This window comes from Sardina pilchardus, chromosome 18 (genome assembly GCF_963854185.1).
Source record: "Sardina pilchardus chromosome 18, fSarPil1.1, whole genome shotgun sequence".
Taxonomy (NCBI): Eukaryota; Metazoa; Chordata; class Actinopteri; order Clupeiformes; family Clupeidae; genus Sardina; species Sardina pilchardus.
Window position 1 is genome coordinate 29,178,242 of NC_085011.1, and position 18,106 is coordinate 29,196,347.

Below are 18,106 nucleotides of genomic sequence, written 5' to 3' on the forward strand. Positions count from 1 at the left end.
CCATAGCAATCATCCATTTAGAACTAGCAACGGCAGTTTGTATTGCAAGTTTAGAAATTAGTTGATATGTGGTGGAAAGAAGTAGCCTAGTTCTACAAACAAGACAACATATTTTTAGCGATTTAAACCAAAGATTGTTACACCGTCTCTGTCACGTTTACATCATAACAGGAAATTAACACAAAACAAATGGTAACAGTGGAATAAGTGGGATAATGGACTCCACGGCGTTCGGTCCAAGAAATAAATGCACTTAGAAGGGGCCGGCTACGTTCATATTTGTGGACCGAACGCGGTGTCGTCCCTGACAAAAATGACGCGCGGTAGCAGGGATGAAGAAAGTGCTAAGACTCCGATTGGCCCAGAGAAGTGTCAATTACAAGAATTAGCCAATAATGTTTCGCAATTCTAGCCCGCATTACATACAGATGAGCAGCCTTCACCCCAGCGAACCCCCCCCCCCAAATAAAAACTCTCCGGTTCTGCGCGATTCACATGAATGACCCAATTTACCAAGAAAACGGCGATTGTCGCCGAAAAGCGACAAGTTTGCAGGTCTGGAAGTGTTTGAGAGTGCGTTTTCCCAAAGTGTGTGTAGGTATTTGTGTGTGTGTGTGTGTGTGAAGTGTTTGAGAGTGCGTTTTCCCAAAGTGTGTGTAGGTATTTGTGTGTGTGTGTGTGTGTGTGTGTGTGTATGTGTGTTTGTGTGCTTGTGAAGTGTTTGAGAGTGCGTTTGCCCAAAGTGTCTGTAGGTATTTGTGTGTGTGTGTATGTGTGTATGTGTGTTTGTGAAGTGTTTGAGAGTGTGTTTGCCCAAAGTGTCTGTAGGTATTTGTGTGTGTGTGTATGTGTGTATGTGTGTTTGTGAAGTGTTTGAGAGTGTGTTTGCCCAAAGTGTCTGTAGGTATCAGTGTTTCCCACAGATTAGAAGGCAATGTGTGGTGGTCGCCCCATGTCTGACGGGGGGGGGGGGGGCGCACCCATATTTTTCATTCGCCTTTTTATCGCTCTCCTTTCATATAATGTAATTTTTTTTTTTTACCAAGATGTTGTAAATTATGTAATTATGTAATTATTTACATTATATAGGCCTATACAGACATTTCTGATATTCATAACAGCAAACTTTATGCAGATTATAGTCTACTATTCATATTACAACTCCACTTCTTAAATTCAGCTGTCTGGTTGAAGCCTCAAAATATTGTAAACATAGCAGGCTAAGCTGATCATACTCTACTGGTTGGACTGTTCAGTTTCCCCACATGTGTTTAAGTTTCAAGGTAAGCTAATACTTTTTCTCCTTGGGACAGGCACTTTTAAGTCTTGGAGTTGAAAAACATTGTTAGTCAGTCAACTTGAATGCAAGAGTTTTAATCAAATGTCTGCAGCATAGCTTACTAATGATGCTAACCGAATATAACAGTAATTTAGCTAGTCGTCTTCTGTGCGTCAATGCGTTCACGATAGTGAATGTTTTATTTGGATTAAATGTGCATGTGGAGGGCGGCTGTCCATTGAGCGCGCACGAGAGCGGGCCAAGGAGAATGAGTTTTACTTCTACTGTTTGGTAATTAAGTTGCACGCATAGTCTACAAAAGTTGCGGGAGAACTTTATGCTTCTACCCGAGCAGCGTCTGGTGCATCAGTGCGACCACCGACCACGCTTCCAGGGATGATCTCGTTGGTTTTCATGGAGACAGACAGCCGCGGTGTGCACGGAGGGAAGGGGCTGTGCGTGTGTGTGTGTATGAGAGACAGACGCGTGAGTGACAGAGAGGGAGCGCAGGGAAAGGAAATTCAGTTTTACAAATGCTGCGTGTTTTTCAATAGCGTTTCTAAATAAGAATAAATAAATAAATAAAAGAATAACGAAACGCAATATGTGGCGGCCGGTGCTGAATCTGTGGCGCACCGCCACAAATTTGTCTATGTGTGGGAAACACTGGGTATTTGTGTGTGTGTGTGTATGTGTGTGAAGTGTGTGTGTGAAGTGTGTGAGAGTGCGTTTGCCCAGACGAGCGGCCGCTGCTCACCCTGCAGCTCGGGCCCCACGGTGGTGATGAGGGCCCCCAGGCAGCGGCCCAGGCACTGGTGCACCTCGGTGTGGGAGGGGGGCACGGTCAGCAGCAGCGTCAGCACCAGGGACAGCGTGGGCTCCACGTAGCCCCGGTACATCGGCCCGCTGGAGTCCACGATCAGCGCCAGAGAGTGCAGCGCCCAGGTCTGTCAACACGCAGAAACAATGTGGGGTCAGTCAGAACACCAATCAAATGGGTAAATATTCAGTTTTTACAGTTTACAAGAGGTAACCAAAAAGTGAAACTAATTTCAGTAAAAGAGTACACATACATACAGTACATCAGTATGGACATCTAAACAATTATGCCAGATCGGTGATTATGTATTAACAAAGACAACAATACAGTGTTACCAGAGAGGGTTAAAGCGGAGCTTTTTTTTTTGGTGTTACCTCAGGAGTCAAATGTGGAAACCGATCACTATCCACTGGTTATATTATGCTCTCATGACTCAGAAAAATGAGCAACCAGAGCAGGCAGGGGGTCAGCGAGTGGTAAGAGAGGTCAAAGGTCAGCAGGAAGTGAGCATTCCTTGCGGCTGTACCTGTACTTCGTGTGAGGAGCCGTCCTGGGCCAGGGCCAGCAGGATGCTGACGCTGGTCTTGAGGTGCTGGCCCGACCCGATGCCGCCCACATACCGGTGCAGGCAGCCCAGGGCCAAGGAGTGACCCGTCCTCGACACCACATCTCGGGCAGACTTCAGCCTGCACACACACACACACACACACACACACATATCAGAAGACCCTCAGTGGCTAAATAGGAGGATGGTTACACTGTTCTAATTCCTGCATTACATAGAGTGTTGGTAGCGTGGTTCTAAAATGTACAGGTATATATAAAAAAGTGTGTAAGTTGTGTGTGCATGTACTGTATGAGTGTGACTCTGCCATTGAGGCTTACCACATTACATACTGTACACCTGATTTACTATAGGTTTTTGTGTATATAATGTGTCTGTGTGTGTGTGTGTGTGTGTGTGTGTGTGTGTGTGTACGAGTATGTACTGTAGTAAGTGTGTGTGTTGATAAGGCATGTCTTACTTGTCAAAGCTGTCCTGTGCCATCCTGGCGATGAAGGTGGCCTCCCCCACCACCTGTGCCATCCTGCCCAGGGCCTCCCCCGCGGCGCAGCGCAGGATGGGGTTAGGGTTGTCCAGCGCCCCCATCACCAGCGCCAGCGCAGACTTACGCACCTCCTCAGGACCCAGCGTACTCTTATTCTCAGCCAGACCCTAGAGAGAGGGAGAGAGAGAGAGAGAGAGAGAGAGAGAGAGAGAGAGAGAGAGGGGGAGAGGGAGAGAGGGAGAGAGAGAAGGAAAGCGAGAAGAAAGGGAGAGAGAGAAAGAGGGAGCGAGAGAGAGAGAGGGAAAGAAAGAGAAAGAAAGAAGAGATGAAGAGAGCGAGAGAGTGAGAAAGAGAAGAGATGGAAAGAGAAAGAGAGAAAGTGAAAGAAGATCATATTAATATTACCTTAAAACAAGTTAATATGCTGTTTTACTGTTAAGCTTTGGCCACACACTGTATCTACAGTCATGTTAATAAAGCACATTTGAATAGAACTGAACGAGGATGACAGCCTCAGTCCAAGCCCAGAAAAATACAAAGAGGATTCATTAAGCAACCAATGTCAGATTGCGCTTCAAATAGAAGAATCTGGAAACTGAGATTGGCTGACACACACCTTGAGTGCACTCAGCACTGCTGTGAAGATGTTGAGCTGCACGGCCTGCTGGCGAACTCCCTTGGCCTGTTTGATGCACTCGGCAAAGTGATCCAGCATCTGCAGCCTGGCAAGAGCACACAACAGATTTAGAAACTCATACTGTAGGTAGAGAAAAAACTGCAGAACCGCAGAGTAAAACGGAACCTGGGAAGCTTCAGTGGAATAGAACAAGCTAAAATAGAATAGCATGCCTTTGCTAACGTTGACCAGAATAGCATGCCTTTGCTTACATTGTAGAGCATTGTACAGAGATGGAATTTCTCAGTAGAGTTGCACATGTGTTGATAAACAAATGTACAGATTAAAAGAGGGCAAAAACAAGGTGAAAAACCTCACCTGTGTTTGAAGGAGACGTGAGGGAAGACCACGCCGAACAGCGCCACCGAGGCGTCGATGACGGACACGCCCAGGGGGAGGGGCCCGGGGATGACCTCGCCCACCGGGACGCGCAGGTAGATGGAGGACGGGTCGTGCTCCAGGGCGCCACTGCCCGAGGCGCTGTTGGGCTGCAGCTGTGACGGGCCGAAAGGACAACACCGTCAACGACTGACGCCATTTCACAACCACGAACCAAACGTCGGCGGTGAACATGTTATCTTTGAATAGTTACATTTGAACAACATGGTGTCAGCACGGTGTGCATTGCAATCATGACTGACTGTACTATTATCAAATGTAGTTAGCTAGCTAGCATCATTTTTAGCTTTGAAGGACTTCAGTCGGACCTGATCCTCTATGGACTTGTGGTCCGTCTCTTGTAGCCAGGAGCCCATGAGCACGCTGTCATCATAGTGACAGAGAGAGCGCAGCAGGGAGGTGGTGGTGTTGGCCGAGTTGTCCGTCAGGGTGAACTCCGCCACCAGCTCCCTCAGCAGAGCATTGAAGCTGCCTGTGGAGAGGGAAGGGGAAGAGTGAGAGCTCCGTCCTCCTCAGTCAGTCGCATATCTGACACTGAAGAGTGTGAGGGCTCTGAGTCCTGACTGGATTGGGGGCTCTAACTTTTTAAAAAGTGAAGAGAAGATCGACGACTCAAAGGAAGATAGACGAGTCAAAAGAAAATCATAAATATGTAAAATATTCACATTTTTAAAAAATATAATATATCTAAATACGAGTGTGTAGCGCTCTATGATCTTTGGTGAATACTATCTAAATACTAGACTACCGAATATAAAAATGATCGTATTGATGATTCACTCTTGGAGAGTATCACAGTAAAACTCATTTTCTCTGCCTTGGAAAATCTCTGTCTGTGACTTACTTATTGGTTCAGATATAAAACAACACTCCCACTAATGTAATGTTCTGTGTGTGTTAGCAGTCAACGTAGAACACACATCTGTTCATACGTCTGTGTAAAGTGCTGTGAACTGTCCCACCTTACCTTCGTAGGTCTTAGGGGGCAGCAGAGCGAGGATGTCATACAGTCTCAATCTGACCATGGCAGCGCTAGCTTTCAGATGGGCACCATGCACTTTGATGACCGCAGGCACACTGTCAACAACACAAGGCATCACAACTTACTTTACTTCACAGTGGCTGACAGAAATACAATACTTATATAACCTAAAGCCAGACTATTCCTTCCTGGGAGAAATATGATACTACAGCAGCATGAACAGAAGAGTTGTTCCATGTCAACACCATAAACATTACAGGAGTATGCTGGAGATTTTTCACAGATATCTCTGTTTCTCAAGGTCCCTGAGTACTTTCAGTACAAAAACAAAAAACGCAAACATTCAGTTCTACCTGGCTCGAGCTGCTGCAGCCAATAGCTAGAGCCATCACGCAGCTACAGTGCTACACTATGGGGGCATGAACACAGGGGCTCATGAACATCGCCGGAGGTCTCCTTTAAGCTCAGTAATAGCGTGGATTGACACCGGTCATCGTCATCATCAAAAGCAGCAGTGGTCACTACTCACTGTGACATCATGGTCATTGCACACTCGATGGGGGTCATGAGTCTCCGGATCACGTCCTCCGTGAGGAGCTCAGGGCAGTGGGCCACGAAGCTCCGCATGGCTAAATCACACAGAGCACAACGGTCACCATAATGTGTGTGTGCGTGAGTGTGTGTGTGTGTGTGTGTGTGTGTGTGTGTGTGTGTGTGTGTGTGCATGAATGAGTGCATGTCTAAGTCAAGATGGCAAAACACAATTAAGTCAATACGACACTTTTTTTGCCTACATTTTATTTGCTACAAGTAAAATTAGTAAAAATTTAAGTAAGATTGTGTCTGTCTGGTTCAGGACCTAAGTAACAGAATGACTGATTTCCATATCTGGATTTGTGTGTTTGTGTGTGTGTGCGCATACAGTATGTATGTGTGTGTGTGTGTGTGTGTGTGTGTGTGTGTGTATGTGTATGTGTGTATACTGAGTGTGTGTGTGTTAGACTTTCAGGCTTACCACAGAGTGCCCCAGCGCGTCCCTCCAGGGTGACCTGCCAGGTGAAGGGGTCCCCGCGGGCCTTCTCGGCCTCCAGCTCCTTCTGGGACCGAGGGAACACGTTCCTCCACAGCAGCAGCATCTTGGGCAGGTGGTAGCGCACCACCGACGGGCCTGCACCACAGGACACACATCACTGGGTCACATATCATGCCACAGAAAAGCCTGTATGCACTACGCTGTTAAACTGATATATTATATTCATTGTTTATCTCTAGACCTAGCATCATGACGCAGAGTGGAGCGGAGCCTCCCTAGTGTCGTGTGTGTGTGTGTGTGTGTGTGTGTGTGTGTGTGTGTACCTAGTGTCATGAGGGCTCCCAGCAGCAGCCATCCAGCCTGAGTGCGCTGCAGAGAGAGACGGCTGTTCTGGGACGCGGTACGCAACAGATCCTCCGCAATACTCACCACCATCTACCGGCCACACACAGAGAGAAGGAGACGGAGGGAGGGGGAAGAGGGGGTCAGAGAGAGAGAGAGAGAGAGAAGAGGGTGCAGAGAGACAAGGGGATAGAGAGAGAGAGCGCGCGAGAGAGAGAGAGAGAAAGACAATCAGATTAGTTTAGGTGCCAGTTCACTCTTAGGCAACTCCATGTAATTTGCTATGACTAACATCCGAGATCAGACATGAACACTATTCTGAGGTTTTGTACTTAAAAAGGTACAGCCAGCAATACAAATCTTAGACCGTTGGTGGTCAAATTCATGTACTCTAGCTGTCCGTTCAGGGTTTGCACAAAAAAAAAAAAAAAATAATAATAATTCTGGTGTTCATAAATATTCATCAACTTGAATTACCTACTTTAAACAAAACAGAAACCAAATGACAGATTGCATCTTTAAGGTATAATACACACACAAACAGAGACACGCAGACAGACACACACACACCTTGCCCTTAGAGTGCGGGATACCCAGCGGGCACTGGTGTATGCCCCCGAGCAGAGCGGCCATGGCAAAGCTGTACCCGCTGACCGCCTCCGGCGAGCTCTTCAGGTTGTTGATGCGCTCCGCACAGCGGTCCAGCAGCGGCGTCAGCTGATAGGGCAGCGCCACGGCAACGCAGCGCAGGCACCAGGCGGCCGCCAGACGGGCAGCCATGCTGGGGTGCAGCAGCACCGAACTGACCGTCTCCAGGAGACCTGGGGGGAGGGGAGACAGAAGAGAGAAAGAGGAGAGGAAGGAAGAGAGAAAGAGGGGAGAGGAGAAATATGGAGAGATTTTGAGCACAAAGAGGGGAAGAGATGAAAAGTGCAGGAAGGAAGAAAACACCAACTGAGATCTAGCTGTTCTGATTTCTAAAACATAAAGAAATGTCCACAAAGTTGGTTAGGTGACCATACATACAGAACTACATACAGAATTCATACAATAGTCCTACAGATGAAATAACGTGTGTGTGTGTGTGTGTGTGTGTGTGTGTGTGTGTGTGTTGGGTATATTCAAGTGTAACAGGCGATTCAGATGGAGTTATTCACATGTAGTATTCAGTGTGTGTGTGTGTGTGAGTGTGTGCAGCAGTGACTGGCATGTTAGGAGGCGTACCGATGGAGGGCTCCTGTATGATGGGTGAGGAGGTGGCACTGAGGCTCTGCACCAGGCTGCCCAGCTCCTTCAGGGCACACACCATCACATGCTGACTGGCAGACACGTCCGCCGCGCCCCCTTTGTTCTCCCCACTGGAGTCACTCACCACCGCTTCTGTTTACAAGACAACGGGGAGGGAGGGGGAGAGAGAGAGAGAGAGAGAGAGAGAGAAGGGGGGAGAGAGGGAGGGAGAGATAGATAGATGGATATATAGATAGATAGATAGAGAGAGCGATAAAGAGATAGATAGAGAGGGAGAAAAAGAGAGAGAAAGAACCATAGAGAGAACAACATTTTGAGTGTCCTCTGCTCATTCATCTCTTCTGTATTGAAGATACAAAGACAGTGCAAAGTGCCATAAAATAACATTGTGAGTGCTTCTTATACAATGCATATACTGTGTGGCATTTGTACATGACAATATCACACACAAACACACACACACACACACACTTCAACTAATAGTCTCTGTTTGTGAAAACAAACGCTGTTCCTCAGATGGATGACAGCTCAGTTCATGTCAGTTCAAGTGTTTCTGTTGTGAGGAGCGGTACAAAACGGTACAAACGGTACAAACGGTACAAAATGAATACTACAAAAGATAGTCATTTGGCCTGTCAATCATAATATAAAGACAGAAAAAACACGTGGGCACTGAGTGTAAAAATACTGTGTAAGGACGCAATTAGGGCTGCAATACGGACAATTAGTTGTCAACTATTACATTTAATCACCAACTATTTTGGTGATCAGTTTATTGGTTTGTGCCATTTTATAAGTAAATAACTAAAAACTGTCTAATTGCAGCTTCTTAAACTTGAGTATATTCAGCTTTAGTTACAGCAAATGTGAGGAAACTAAATATTTGTGGTATGTGGACAAGCCAAGACATTTGAGGACATAATATTGTGTTGGAAAGTAAGGAAAGTGAGGAAAGTAAACAATGACTGGAATTGTTTTTACCAATTCGATCAAACAACTAAACTAATTGATTAATCAAGAAAATAATTAACAGATTAAATCCACTATATATATATTTGTTAATTGCAGCCTTAGATGCAATGTGGTACTTGTTTTTGTCAGTTTTAGTAACAGTTAATCTCTGGTAAATACAGCGCATCTTTAAACCCTCGTGGCCTTGGTGTAAAGCTGGAAGAAATAGAAGAAGACATTTTGATCTTGGTGTGATATTTTTCTTGACGGATAAAGAGGCCCAAGGATTCACAGCACATCAGAGTAAGCGTTTTGAAAATAACTGAATAACTTGTAGATGAATAAATAAAATAAATAAATAAATAAAGATCGTGCAACAGACTGGATTAGGGAGATTATGACAGTGAACGGGTCAGAAATTATGTAATTAAATGATTACTGCCAATGGACACTCGAATGGTACAAAGTTAACTATTAATCAATTCATTAGTAAAGTTAATTTATGGTTGGATCAGTGCATGAGATTTGAGAAAGTGCAAAAATGACGGCCAGGGACCTTGTTAACACAAGACACTGAAGATGGAAATCTGACAGTACCTTAGCTCAATGATCCATCTCAATATAAATCTATAGTATTGTTATTGTGAGTTGTAAGTTTATGTGCTAACATGAGACGATTAAAATGCAATGAAACTGAAAGAATGTTGAACCAAAGTACAGAGAGAGAGTGACAGAAACACACAAGGACATGCAACCAAAACTGAGCATAGCAATGCAACACATTCCAAACCAAGAAAAAAGGCAAAAACAAAAACAAAGGTGTGAAATGACTTAAATAAACATAACACAAACAAATAAACAAATAAATAAACATGGGATACTTACTCTGCAGTGCTCTGAGTCTGGACACCTCCCCCCCACCACCACCATCTCCCTCCTTACCCACTGCCCGCATCTGCTTGCTGATGGCCTGGCAGATCTCCTTGGCAGCGGCGATCTGGGCCTTCTCGCCCAGCAGGCCGCCCAGGGTGGCGCGCAGGGCGAAGGAGACGCAGCGGCGAGAGTACACGGCCTCCACGTGCGTCTGCGTGGCCCGCGGGTGTGCCACCAGCTCCAGCACGTGGGACAGGAACGTGGCGAAGTTACGCTCCAGCCACTGCCCGCCCAGAGTGGTCACGAACACCACATATGCCTACGGGGTAGACAGGAGAGGACAGGACAGGACAGGACAGGACAGGACAGGACAGGACAGGACAGGAGAGGAGAGGAGAGGAGAGGAGAGGAGAGGAGAGGAGAGGAAGAGGGAGAGGAAGAGGAAGAGGAAGAGGAAGAGGAAGAGGAAGAGGAAGAGGGAGAGGAGAGGAGAGGAGAGGGAGAGGGAGAGGAGAAGAGAGGATAGGAGACAAGAGGGCAAGGCAGGTTTATTTACACAGGACATCATACACAGAGGCAATTCAGTGTGTTTTGCATACATGAGCAAAATCAATACTAAGTAAAGTAAATTATGTCGAATTCATCTCAAGAGAACACTGTTATCACTATCACTATTCTATTCCCATTGGCCATAACAGAAGCGTTGCAAATGCACAATTCTTGTTAAACTCATTATAGGACAGCAGTTGCTAAAACAGAACGTTTTCTGAAATTCCTCAACAGCGTGTCTGGAGTGACAGAACACAAAAGTGGCTATGCAAGGAGGTTAACACAAAGGAGCCCAAATGAGCCACAATGGCAATAGCACCAACCGATTTGGGTACACTCACTGAAGACCCAGGCCAAAGAGTTGTTTGTGTTTGTGTGTTTATTTGTTTATTTGTTCATTTGAGGCCACAGTGAAGAGGTGCACCTGCACAATCCCAGCACAATTCACTGAAGCTATTTTTGTTCAAGGATGTGCTCAACCTTTAACTGTCTATTATTGTGGGCGAGAAAAAAAAGAAATTTTTTATTGCATAAAACCTCTTAATGAGTATCCTGGGACTCAGAGAGTGGGCACTGAGATCGATCAGCGCAGGCCAGAATGAGAGAAGAGAGAAAAGGAGGGTGAAAGGACAAAGTGCAGACAGCAAACGAGAAAAAGAGAGAGGAGCGAGGGAAGAAGAAAGAAGTAGAGATGGAGAGAGAGCGAGGAAAGTGAAGTGAGAGGGGAGAAAAAGAGAAAGACAGCAAAAGGGACAGTGAGGGAGAGAGACAGAGAGAAAGAGAGGAAGGAAAGAGAGAAGGAAGAGATAGTGTGTGTGTGTGTGTGTGTGTGTGTGTGTGTGTGTGTGAATATGTGTGAATATGTGTGAATATGTGTGTGTGTATGAGACTCACCTGTGTGACCCCCACGCGCACCTCCCTGCTGACAGAGCCGCCTCCCTTCAGCATCTCGCCGCCACTCTTCAGGAAGCCAGAGCCTCCGCGCAGGAAGCCCGTAGCCATGAGCTCCAGCACCTCCTCCAGTGTGGCCCGCTTCACGTTCTGACGCATCACTACCCGTACACACACACACACACACACACACACACACACACACACACACACACACACACACACACACACACACACACAGTCAGACATCACTGACTGGGGCTGGAAATTGGAGCTTACAGGGTACAAGCCGACTGAATTCCAGTTGTACTGAGGATGGCCTTTAAATTCATATGTATAATTCAGCTTCAGAATCTTTCAATAGAGAGTGAGAGCCCAAGGCCCGAGGCCTGAGATTCATTAGAGGCGTTTACCTGCCGCTTGCTTGGGCATCAGCGCTGTTGCCATGACGGTGCCCAGCAGCTTGGACACAGCGACCCGTACGCCGTAGTTGGAGCCTTCCAGCGCCTTAAAGCACAGGGTGGCGACATTCTCCAGCTCCGTGGTCCACATGAAGACAGCTTCATTCTGCAGCTCCAACAGACACTACACGCACAAAACAAGCAGACAGGACAGGCAGGACCACGGTCAGCGATCCACTCACAGATATCATGGGCACAAAAGCATCATGTTTCAGAGGTGATTGAAAAATATACAAGTGTAAACATAAATACAAACATAAAAACAGGTCACATAAACACGCCAAGATGCACTTTCTGCTCTCTGATGAGAGTTGTGTGCCATATACACAATATCTGCCATCTAAATAATGCTATTATCATTGACCACAAACAAACTAAGTTAACTAAGTTAGATATATAGGAAAGAGTACCACATGTGAACAGTCATGCCATTACATCACTAATGTTGCCTGTATTGTTGTGCAACAGAGAAATGTTTAAGCAAGACAAGTCATCTTGTGCAATAGTAACAGGATGTCTGTTCTTTTATTTCTCCATAACTTTAATCATATCAAAAACAAAGACAAGATGCATTACCTGACATTGGGAAAACACTTTAGCTCAATTCTGCACCTCAAGGGCAGTATAGTAAGCTGGTCAATAAATTAATTAAAAATGAAATATTATGCACTACACAAAAATGGCAACGGTGACCAGATGGATGGTCTCCACAGAGACTGACCTTGGCCACTGCACAGCGGACAGCCATGGAGCGGTCAGTCAGCAGGGAGCGGGCGTTCTTATAGATGTCTCTGTGACAGGAAGCAGCCGCCCCACCCAGCCCATGAAGGACCTTCTGCAGGCTGAGCAGGATCTCCCCACGCCCCTGAGACTGGAGAGGAGGAGGAGGAGAAGCAGGAGGAGGAAGAGTAGCCGGAGGATGAATGAGATTTAACCCCAGGTCATAGGCTTATCCCTTTAAACACACTCATCTTTACTGTCCACAACAAAGGCTTTAAAAGAGCAAAATTCTAGTCAAATCCCCACCCCACCATGACAAAAGAGGGAAAACTGATTCAGTTTACATCATTCTTGCAGGTTTTTAGATTAATACATCAGATGCAAAAGACAGTGCCTCACAGTAATCAAAAGTGTAACAGAGTAGGGTAGAGCTAAAAGACTTAACCAAGACTAACTAAGTACCTCTGCACTCTTCAATGCCTTGAGAAGGTTATTGATGGTTTCTGGGAAAGAGCTGCCCAGCATCCTGCCCATCTTCTCATAAAAGGCCCCCACACATGCCACTGCAGCCCTGCAAAGAATTATGTGTCAAAAACAAATAATTACAACTAGCACTACCTCACTGTGAGAAAATAAATGGACTGGAGCACGAATTCATTTTAAACTGAATTTTCAAAAATGTTCAATTTGCACTTCAAGTGATGACATCACGAGACAAGCTGTACTGTATGGCTGCGATTATACTTGCCGTTAGACCAAGCGTAAGCGTATGCGCCCGTGTGCGACCTGCTGTGTCCTGTGTACAGACTCGCTGCAGCATACGCACCTTACTGGAGGTCTTCACCAGGGGGAGACTAGTAGCCTAATATCAGATGTGGATGTGGCCATGTGCCATTGTTTACTCTCATGATTGCCCCCAGCTTTGATGTCGATAAAGCATCTTGCAGTCACTTTGTTTTGGCAACGATCGCCCCCTACTTTCTTGTCAGTATTGCATCTCGCGGACGCGTCGTGTTCGCTTGCGACGACGTGCACGACCGACGCACCAAACGACCGCAAAATACGCGAGGCAGCCATGATGCGTACACGAACGCGTTGTCTACAGCAAGTCTAAACGTGCCTTATGTGCTTGTCAATGAAGGATTTCTCTATAATGAAGCAAGGGCATAGCCATCAACAAACGTACATAATCCGCCCAACAGAACTTTATAATCCTACTATTCCTCCACATACTTTAGTGCTGCTGCCTAGAGGATTAACATTTTACAACATGCACCCGTGTGAGAATTCAGTTCATGTTCATGTAATGTTTACAGTCAAAGCACGTTCAAAACATGTGAAGGATTCATTCAAGCACTGAAGTTATTTCTGTAGTTTCTAGAGGCTAAACAAGGTCAGACTAGTATACACATGCGTAAAATGACCAAAAAAACTCATGATATCCACAAAAAAATCTAGACATCGGCCTATGCTACTTGAAAAAAAAAAAACATACATGATAACCATACAAAACTCACAGCTTAGTTGGTAGATAGGCTGGTGTATCATCTTTGCTTTTGATGATGTCATTACACTTGTCTAGAGTTTGAAAGACAGTGAACGTGTCTCCGATGCTGTAGAGGGTGGCTAGGTTCTTGGCCAGCAGCTTGCGGGTGGGTGGACCTGGAGCACTGCTAATCAGCCCAGTCAGTTGCTCCACCAACTTCTTCTGTTTCTCCTTCACATCCACCTGTGGAAAGCAAAGCATTTCACCCACTGCAAACCAGGCCTCAATAGTATAGTCAGAGAAATAGTATAGAGAAATAACTAGTCTGTGGTATGGAATGTATCAAACTTAAGTGAGTAGGTTACAAGAACCAACACAAGTGTCTCATATCTGAAATGCCTTTACCTTATTTGCTGCCACAAGCACTTTGTCTAGGAAGCGAAGCCACTCGAAGATGAAGACAGGCCTCTTGGCCTCAGTGATCTGGGCCAGGGCATCTTCATTGAGCAGCAAACTGTGTGCCAGCTCCATCTGAGGACACCGCAAGTGCCCAACAGCTCTGAGTCTTCAGAGCTTTTTCACACAATAATTGAGATTGAACACTGGGAAAGACAAACCACAATAGCCCAGAACGTGATTAACCACTGCCTTTTTTTGGACGTCGCAACTGGCTAAGTGTGTTGTCGTAGGGATATTGTTCCAGTGGGGGAGCTCTGGTTTTGTTATGATGAACAGCTAATATGTTTATCACTTCAATGACAATGTAACATTTAGTTGGCATCACTAAAGAAACCGGTTTACATAATGTTCGTTCCAAACAACCGTAGCTTCCTAAGTGGGTGGTGGCTAGTGAGGTTAGCTATCAATGTCGAAAACAAGGAACCATACGGTTACGATAACAGCACTATTTCACATTGACTTTTTAAATAGATTAAAAAATCCAACATCAGTAGTATTCAAACCAATTTCAGTACAGGTGACCGAAACATCCGGCTGTCAGGCAGGCCGAAATTAACTGCTTTAGCTAGCTAGCTCCTTGTCGTTGTTAGCGAGCTGGCCCCAGAAAATGAATCAAGGGGGAGCAGGTTTCGGCTTTCGTGCAGCACGAGAAATAAATGACAGTGCGTTAGTAAACTGCCACAGTGTGGCATAGGTCGCTCAATAGCAAACATGTGAAATCATGCCAAAACCAAACCAAATATTAACCTTCTTCTCTTACCTGTCGACTCTCCTTGTTTAGTCGATGACGTTTCACTAGGTCAACACAAATGCCGATCAAATCATTCCGACTAGACGGAACTGAATGAAATGCTGATTTGTTGTTGTTGTTTGCTTTTGCAACAAAACAAGACCTCCACTAAACTGGTTTACGTATTCTCTAGAATCACATACACTTGTTAGAAATATCACTTTTTGCAAATAGGCTATGGCCTTAATGCATTTTGGGGGGGGAAATATAGTAGGTAGGAACCTAACCTAAACCTAGAAGTAGTTCCACCCGGAATAATTCAATTGATGTACGAGGTCGGCCAGATTGTCAACATTGAAGCATCGTCAGCTCCACACTCAACTAACATTTTTGTGTTTTACGTGTTTATCAAAGGGGTATATTGAAACACAGGATGGCTGAAGAGGATGACGATTACATGTCTGATGCTTTTCTCAGTCAAATGTGAGTGTTATCTATCATTTGGTTGACAGCAAAGATTCTAGCGCGTAGCACTCTACGATCTATTTGGTTGACAGGTTGCAGTTGCAGGTTTCCTTTGTAGTAGTATGTCTGTCTGTTATTCTGAAATAATGCATTAGCCTGTTTATCATGTTCTGACCGAGTGCAAATCTTTTCAGTCAGTTTGTGATCTCTACTTTCCAAAACTTGATGAGACACACCCTGGATCTTTAACAAGCCTAAATAAACTACAGTAGGCTATGCTAGGAGAGAAAAACTCATATGCACACGTTTTCACCTGTCAATCACGAGGGACTGCGAGTGATACGCATACACACACACACACACACACACACACACACACACACACACACACATGCGACGGTGCGAGCGCGCTGATGAACTCACATAGCCTACACCACATGTAGGCATAGCTCTTGCAATGAACTCTCAAGTTCTGTTCAATTAACCGATGTAAAACTAAGTACTAATTGTTCACAAATCTCAGTGAAGTAGCATGTAGTGTACAAATGTCTATCAGTTTAAAGTATGTTTATGTTTTGTCTCTGTAGTTATTGGCATGTCTTACCTTTACATGTACCATTGTACCAATTGCTTTGGCAATACCGTACAAGTTTTCATTTGTCATGCCAGTAAAGCAACTTTTGGATTTGAATTTGATATCTCTTTCACTGTCTGGTTAGCAAACTCAGGACTCTATGAATTAACAATTGACAGATCACTATAGCATTGCCTGTGAGATTAAAAGAAGACATGAAAGACTTGCGTCTTGCCTTTTGACAGATCTGACGTTAGGCCAGGTATGCCAATGGTGAAACGGATGAAAGACGCGATTAAAAAAGAGGCCATGATAAAAGAGAAGAATCAACAGAGCCGTCAGAAAACCTATAAGGAGCAGGAGCGGGAGAGTCGTGACACAGTTTTACAGACATCTATCAGCAATGAAAATAAAGGTTTTGCAATGCTGCAAAAAATGGGATACAAAGCAGGCCAAGGACTTGGCAAAAAAGGTTAGGAGATAAATGATGGAATGAATTATCTTGATCAGCTGCAGTTCTGTTCAAAGATGTATAATGGTGTTTTGGTTTTTTCCTCTGCATTTCTCAGGAGCTGGGAGAGTTGAACCAATTCCTATGAACATTAAAACAGGTTAGAGATTATGTTACCGTAAATGACTCTATTTTCTTATTTCTCACATTTGATGACGATAATCTTGGAATTTATCGTAACTTTTGCTTTTAACAGACAGAGGAGGTGTTGGAATGGAGGAAGTGAAGAAAAGGAAGGCTGAAGAGGAACTCCAACATTACCGACAGAAGGTTCGAGTAAAACAACAAGTGGAGAAACAGTCACTGGAGGACTTCAGGTGCCAATACAGCACACTCTTGACCGGATTGTCTGGACTACTGTGGTTTTACATTTTGTCCTCACTGTTTAAATTGCTGTGTTATTGTCACCCAAGAGTAAGGAAGAGAACAGAGAGAGAAGAACGGCAGACGGAAGGTGACCTGAGGCGGAGTCAGAGGGCCTGTGAACAACTCGATAGCCAGAAGGTCTGAGTCTTTTTCCTGGAATGTACTGTAGTTCAGTCAGTGTAATATAGCCTATGGTACTTTTTACTGATTATGATTTTTCCATGTTTTTAGGGAATCACTGTTCCTCGGGAATGTTGGTATTGGCCAGAAAAAGAGAAGGAGGAGGACGAAGATGAAGAGGAAGAGGAAGAGGAATGCAAGAAAGAGGAGGACGAGGAGGATGAGGAAGAGTTAACAGTGAGTGCAAGTATACCAGTAGCATCTTATGGATATAAATATTAAATAATATATATTTTTAAAAAAAACGATTTATCATGCTCTTTACCAACTTTACATTTGCACTGCACATTACTTCCCAGTCTTTAGATAAGCTACACTTTCTCACATCTTACCTGAGGGGTGTGCACTTTTACTGCATATGGTGTGGAACAACATACAATGGTAAGCAAGCAAAACCATTTTACACATGCTTACATTGTCGCATTTTACAACATGATGTGTCTCTGTACTGTTGTAGATTAATTAATCTGTGTGTGTGTGTGTGTGTGTGTGTGCGTGTGCGTGTGCGTGTGCGTGTGCGTGTGCGTGTGCGTGTGTGTGTTTATTCCAATAGATGAGGAAGATCTGGATTCAAACTGTCCTGGAGATACATCAGCAGACCATGATGATTGACATTGTTGAGGACTTTATATATTTTCTACTCTCTGTTTCACAATAAAATATGTATATGAACACATTACATGTAAATACAAGTTTAGTGTATTTGGACTAATAATTATGTGCATCCTTGTTTGTCATTGTTCTGCTGTGTTTTGTTTAATTAAAATATTGTCTAAGCCTACATGACAGTTGTTGTGGACATTTACAGTACCTATACTATTTAGTTTAGTTTATAATGTACCTTAATGTTTAGTTTATCGTTGGATAATTGCATCATATAGTAACATATCTGACAGCAACAACACCCAGTGCTGCTGCATGCTGGCCATTTGGGTGCCCGTGCCCTAAGCAGAACCCTACGCAAGACTACACCATAGAGTGGGCTGAAATATAAAGGGTATCTATTTCCCTCTCTTCTCCTCCAAACTCTTTCTACTAACTCAAAACAATAGGTTATGTTTG

General features: G+C 44.6%; 2 protein-coding genes across 5 annotated transcripts in view; one reads left to right on the forward strand and one right to left on the reverse strand.

Annotated features, from left to right (window-relative positions):
* The window catches only part of heatr5b (HEAT repeat containing 5B), a 39,160-nt gene extending 24,137 nt beyond the window's left edge, over nucleotides 1-15,023 (reverse strand). Inside the window, exons 1-20 of one of the 4 annotated variants that reach the window (XM_062519083.1) lie at nucleotides 14,979-15,023; nucleotides 14,165-14,361; nucleotides 13,791-14,002; nucleotides 12,736-12,844; nucleotides 12,275-12,424; nucleotides 11,506-11,677; nucleotides 11,096-11,253; nucleotides 9,665-9,971; nucleotides 7,805-7,960; nucleotides 7,151-7,401; nucleotides 6,562-6,673; nucleotides 6,221-6,373; nucleotides 5,735-5,834; nucleotides 5,191-5,300; nucleotides 4,532-4,695; nucleotides 4,143-4,318; nucleotides 3,765-3,870; nucleotides 3,125-3,315; nucleotides 2,626-2,785; nucleotides 2,037-2,226 (exon numbers count right to left, since the gene is read on the reverse strand). In XM_062519083.1, coding sequence (XP_062375067.1) covers nucleotides 2,037-2,226; nucleotides 2,626-2,785; nucleotides 3,125-3,315; nucleotides 3,765-3,870; nucleotides 4,143-4,318; nucleotides 4,532-4,695; nucleotides 5,191-5,300; nucleotides 5,735-5,834; nucleotides 6,221-6,373; nucleotides 6,562-6,673; nucleotides 7,151-7,401; nucleotides 7,805-7,960; nucleotides 9,665-9,971; nucleotides 11,096-11,253; nucleotides 11,506-11,677; nucleotides 12,275-12,424; nucleotides 12,736-12,844; nucleotides 13,791-14,002; nucleotides 14,165-14,290 — 3,103 coding nt within the window. In that variant the 5' untranslated portion in view covers nucleotides 14,291-14,361; nucleotides 14,979-15,023. Of the gene's footprint in view, nucleotides 1-2,036; nucleotides 2,227-2,625; nucleotides 2,786-3,124; nucleotides 3,316-3,764; nucleotides 3,871-4,142; nucleotides 4,319-4,531; nucleotides 4,696-5,190; nucleotides 5,301-5,734; nucleotides 5,835-6,220; nucleotides 6,374-6,561; nucleotides 6,674-7,150; nucleotides 7,402-7,804; nucleotides 7,961-9,664; nucleotides 9,972-11,095; nucleotides 11,254-11,505; nucleotides 11,678-12,274; nucleotides 12,425-12,735; nucleotides 12,845-13,790; nucleotides 14,003-14,164; nucleotides 14,865-14,978 lie in introns of those variants that run through there. The other 3 variants (XM_062519082.1, XM_062519084.1, XM_062519081.1) reach the window with 3 other exon arrangements.
* Nucleotides 15,024-15,291: 268 nt separating this feature from the next.
* Nucleotides 15,292-17,825, forward strand: gpatch11 (G patch domain containing 11). The gene is made up of 8 exons (XM_062519457.1): nucleotides 15,292-15,431; nucleotides 16,233-16,459; nucleotides 16,557-16,598; nucleotides 16,695-16,815; nucleotides 16,912-17,002; nucleotides 17,096-17,221; nucleotides 17,344-17,425; nucleotides 17,598-17,825. The coding sequence occupies exons 1-8, from the start codon at nucleotides 15,382-15,384 to the stop codon at nucleotides 17,654-17,656; spliced, it is 798 nt and encodes a 265-aa protein (XP_062375441.1). The 5' UTR covers nucleotides 15,292-15,381; the 3' UTR covers nucleotides 17,657-17,825.
* The last annotated feature ends 281 nt before the right edge of the window (nucleotides 17,826-18,106 follow it).

Excerpts from the sequence above, each read along its gene's own strand:
- gpatch11 (XM_062519457.1), top strand. The coding sequence starts at position 15,382 with ATGGCTGAAGAGGATGACGATTACATGTCTGATGCTTTTCTCAGTCAA. Across the intron at positions 16,599-16,694 it reads TCCTATGAACATTAAAACAG|ACAGAGGAGGTGTTGGAATG; the intron begins GTTAGAGATTAT and ends TGCTTTTAACAG. Across the intron at positions 17,222-17,343 it reads AGGATGAGGAAGAGTTAACA|TCTTTAGATAAGCTACACTT; the intron begins GTGAGTGCAAGT and ends ATTACTTCCCAG.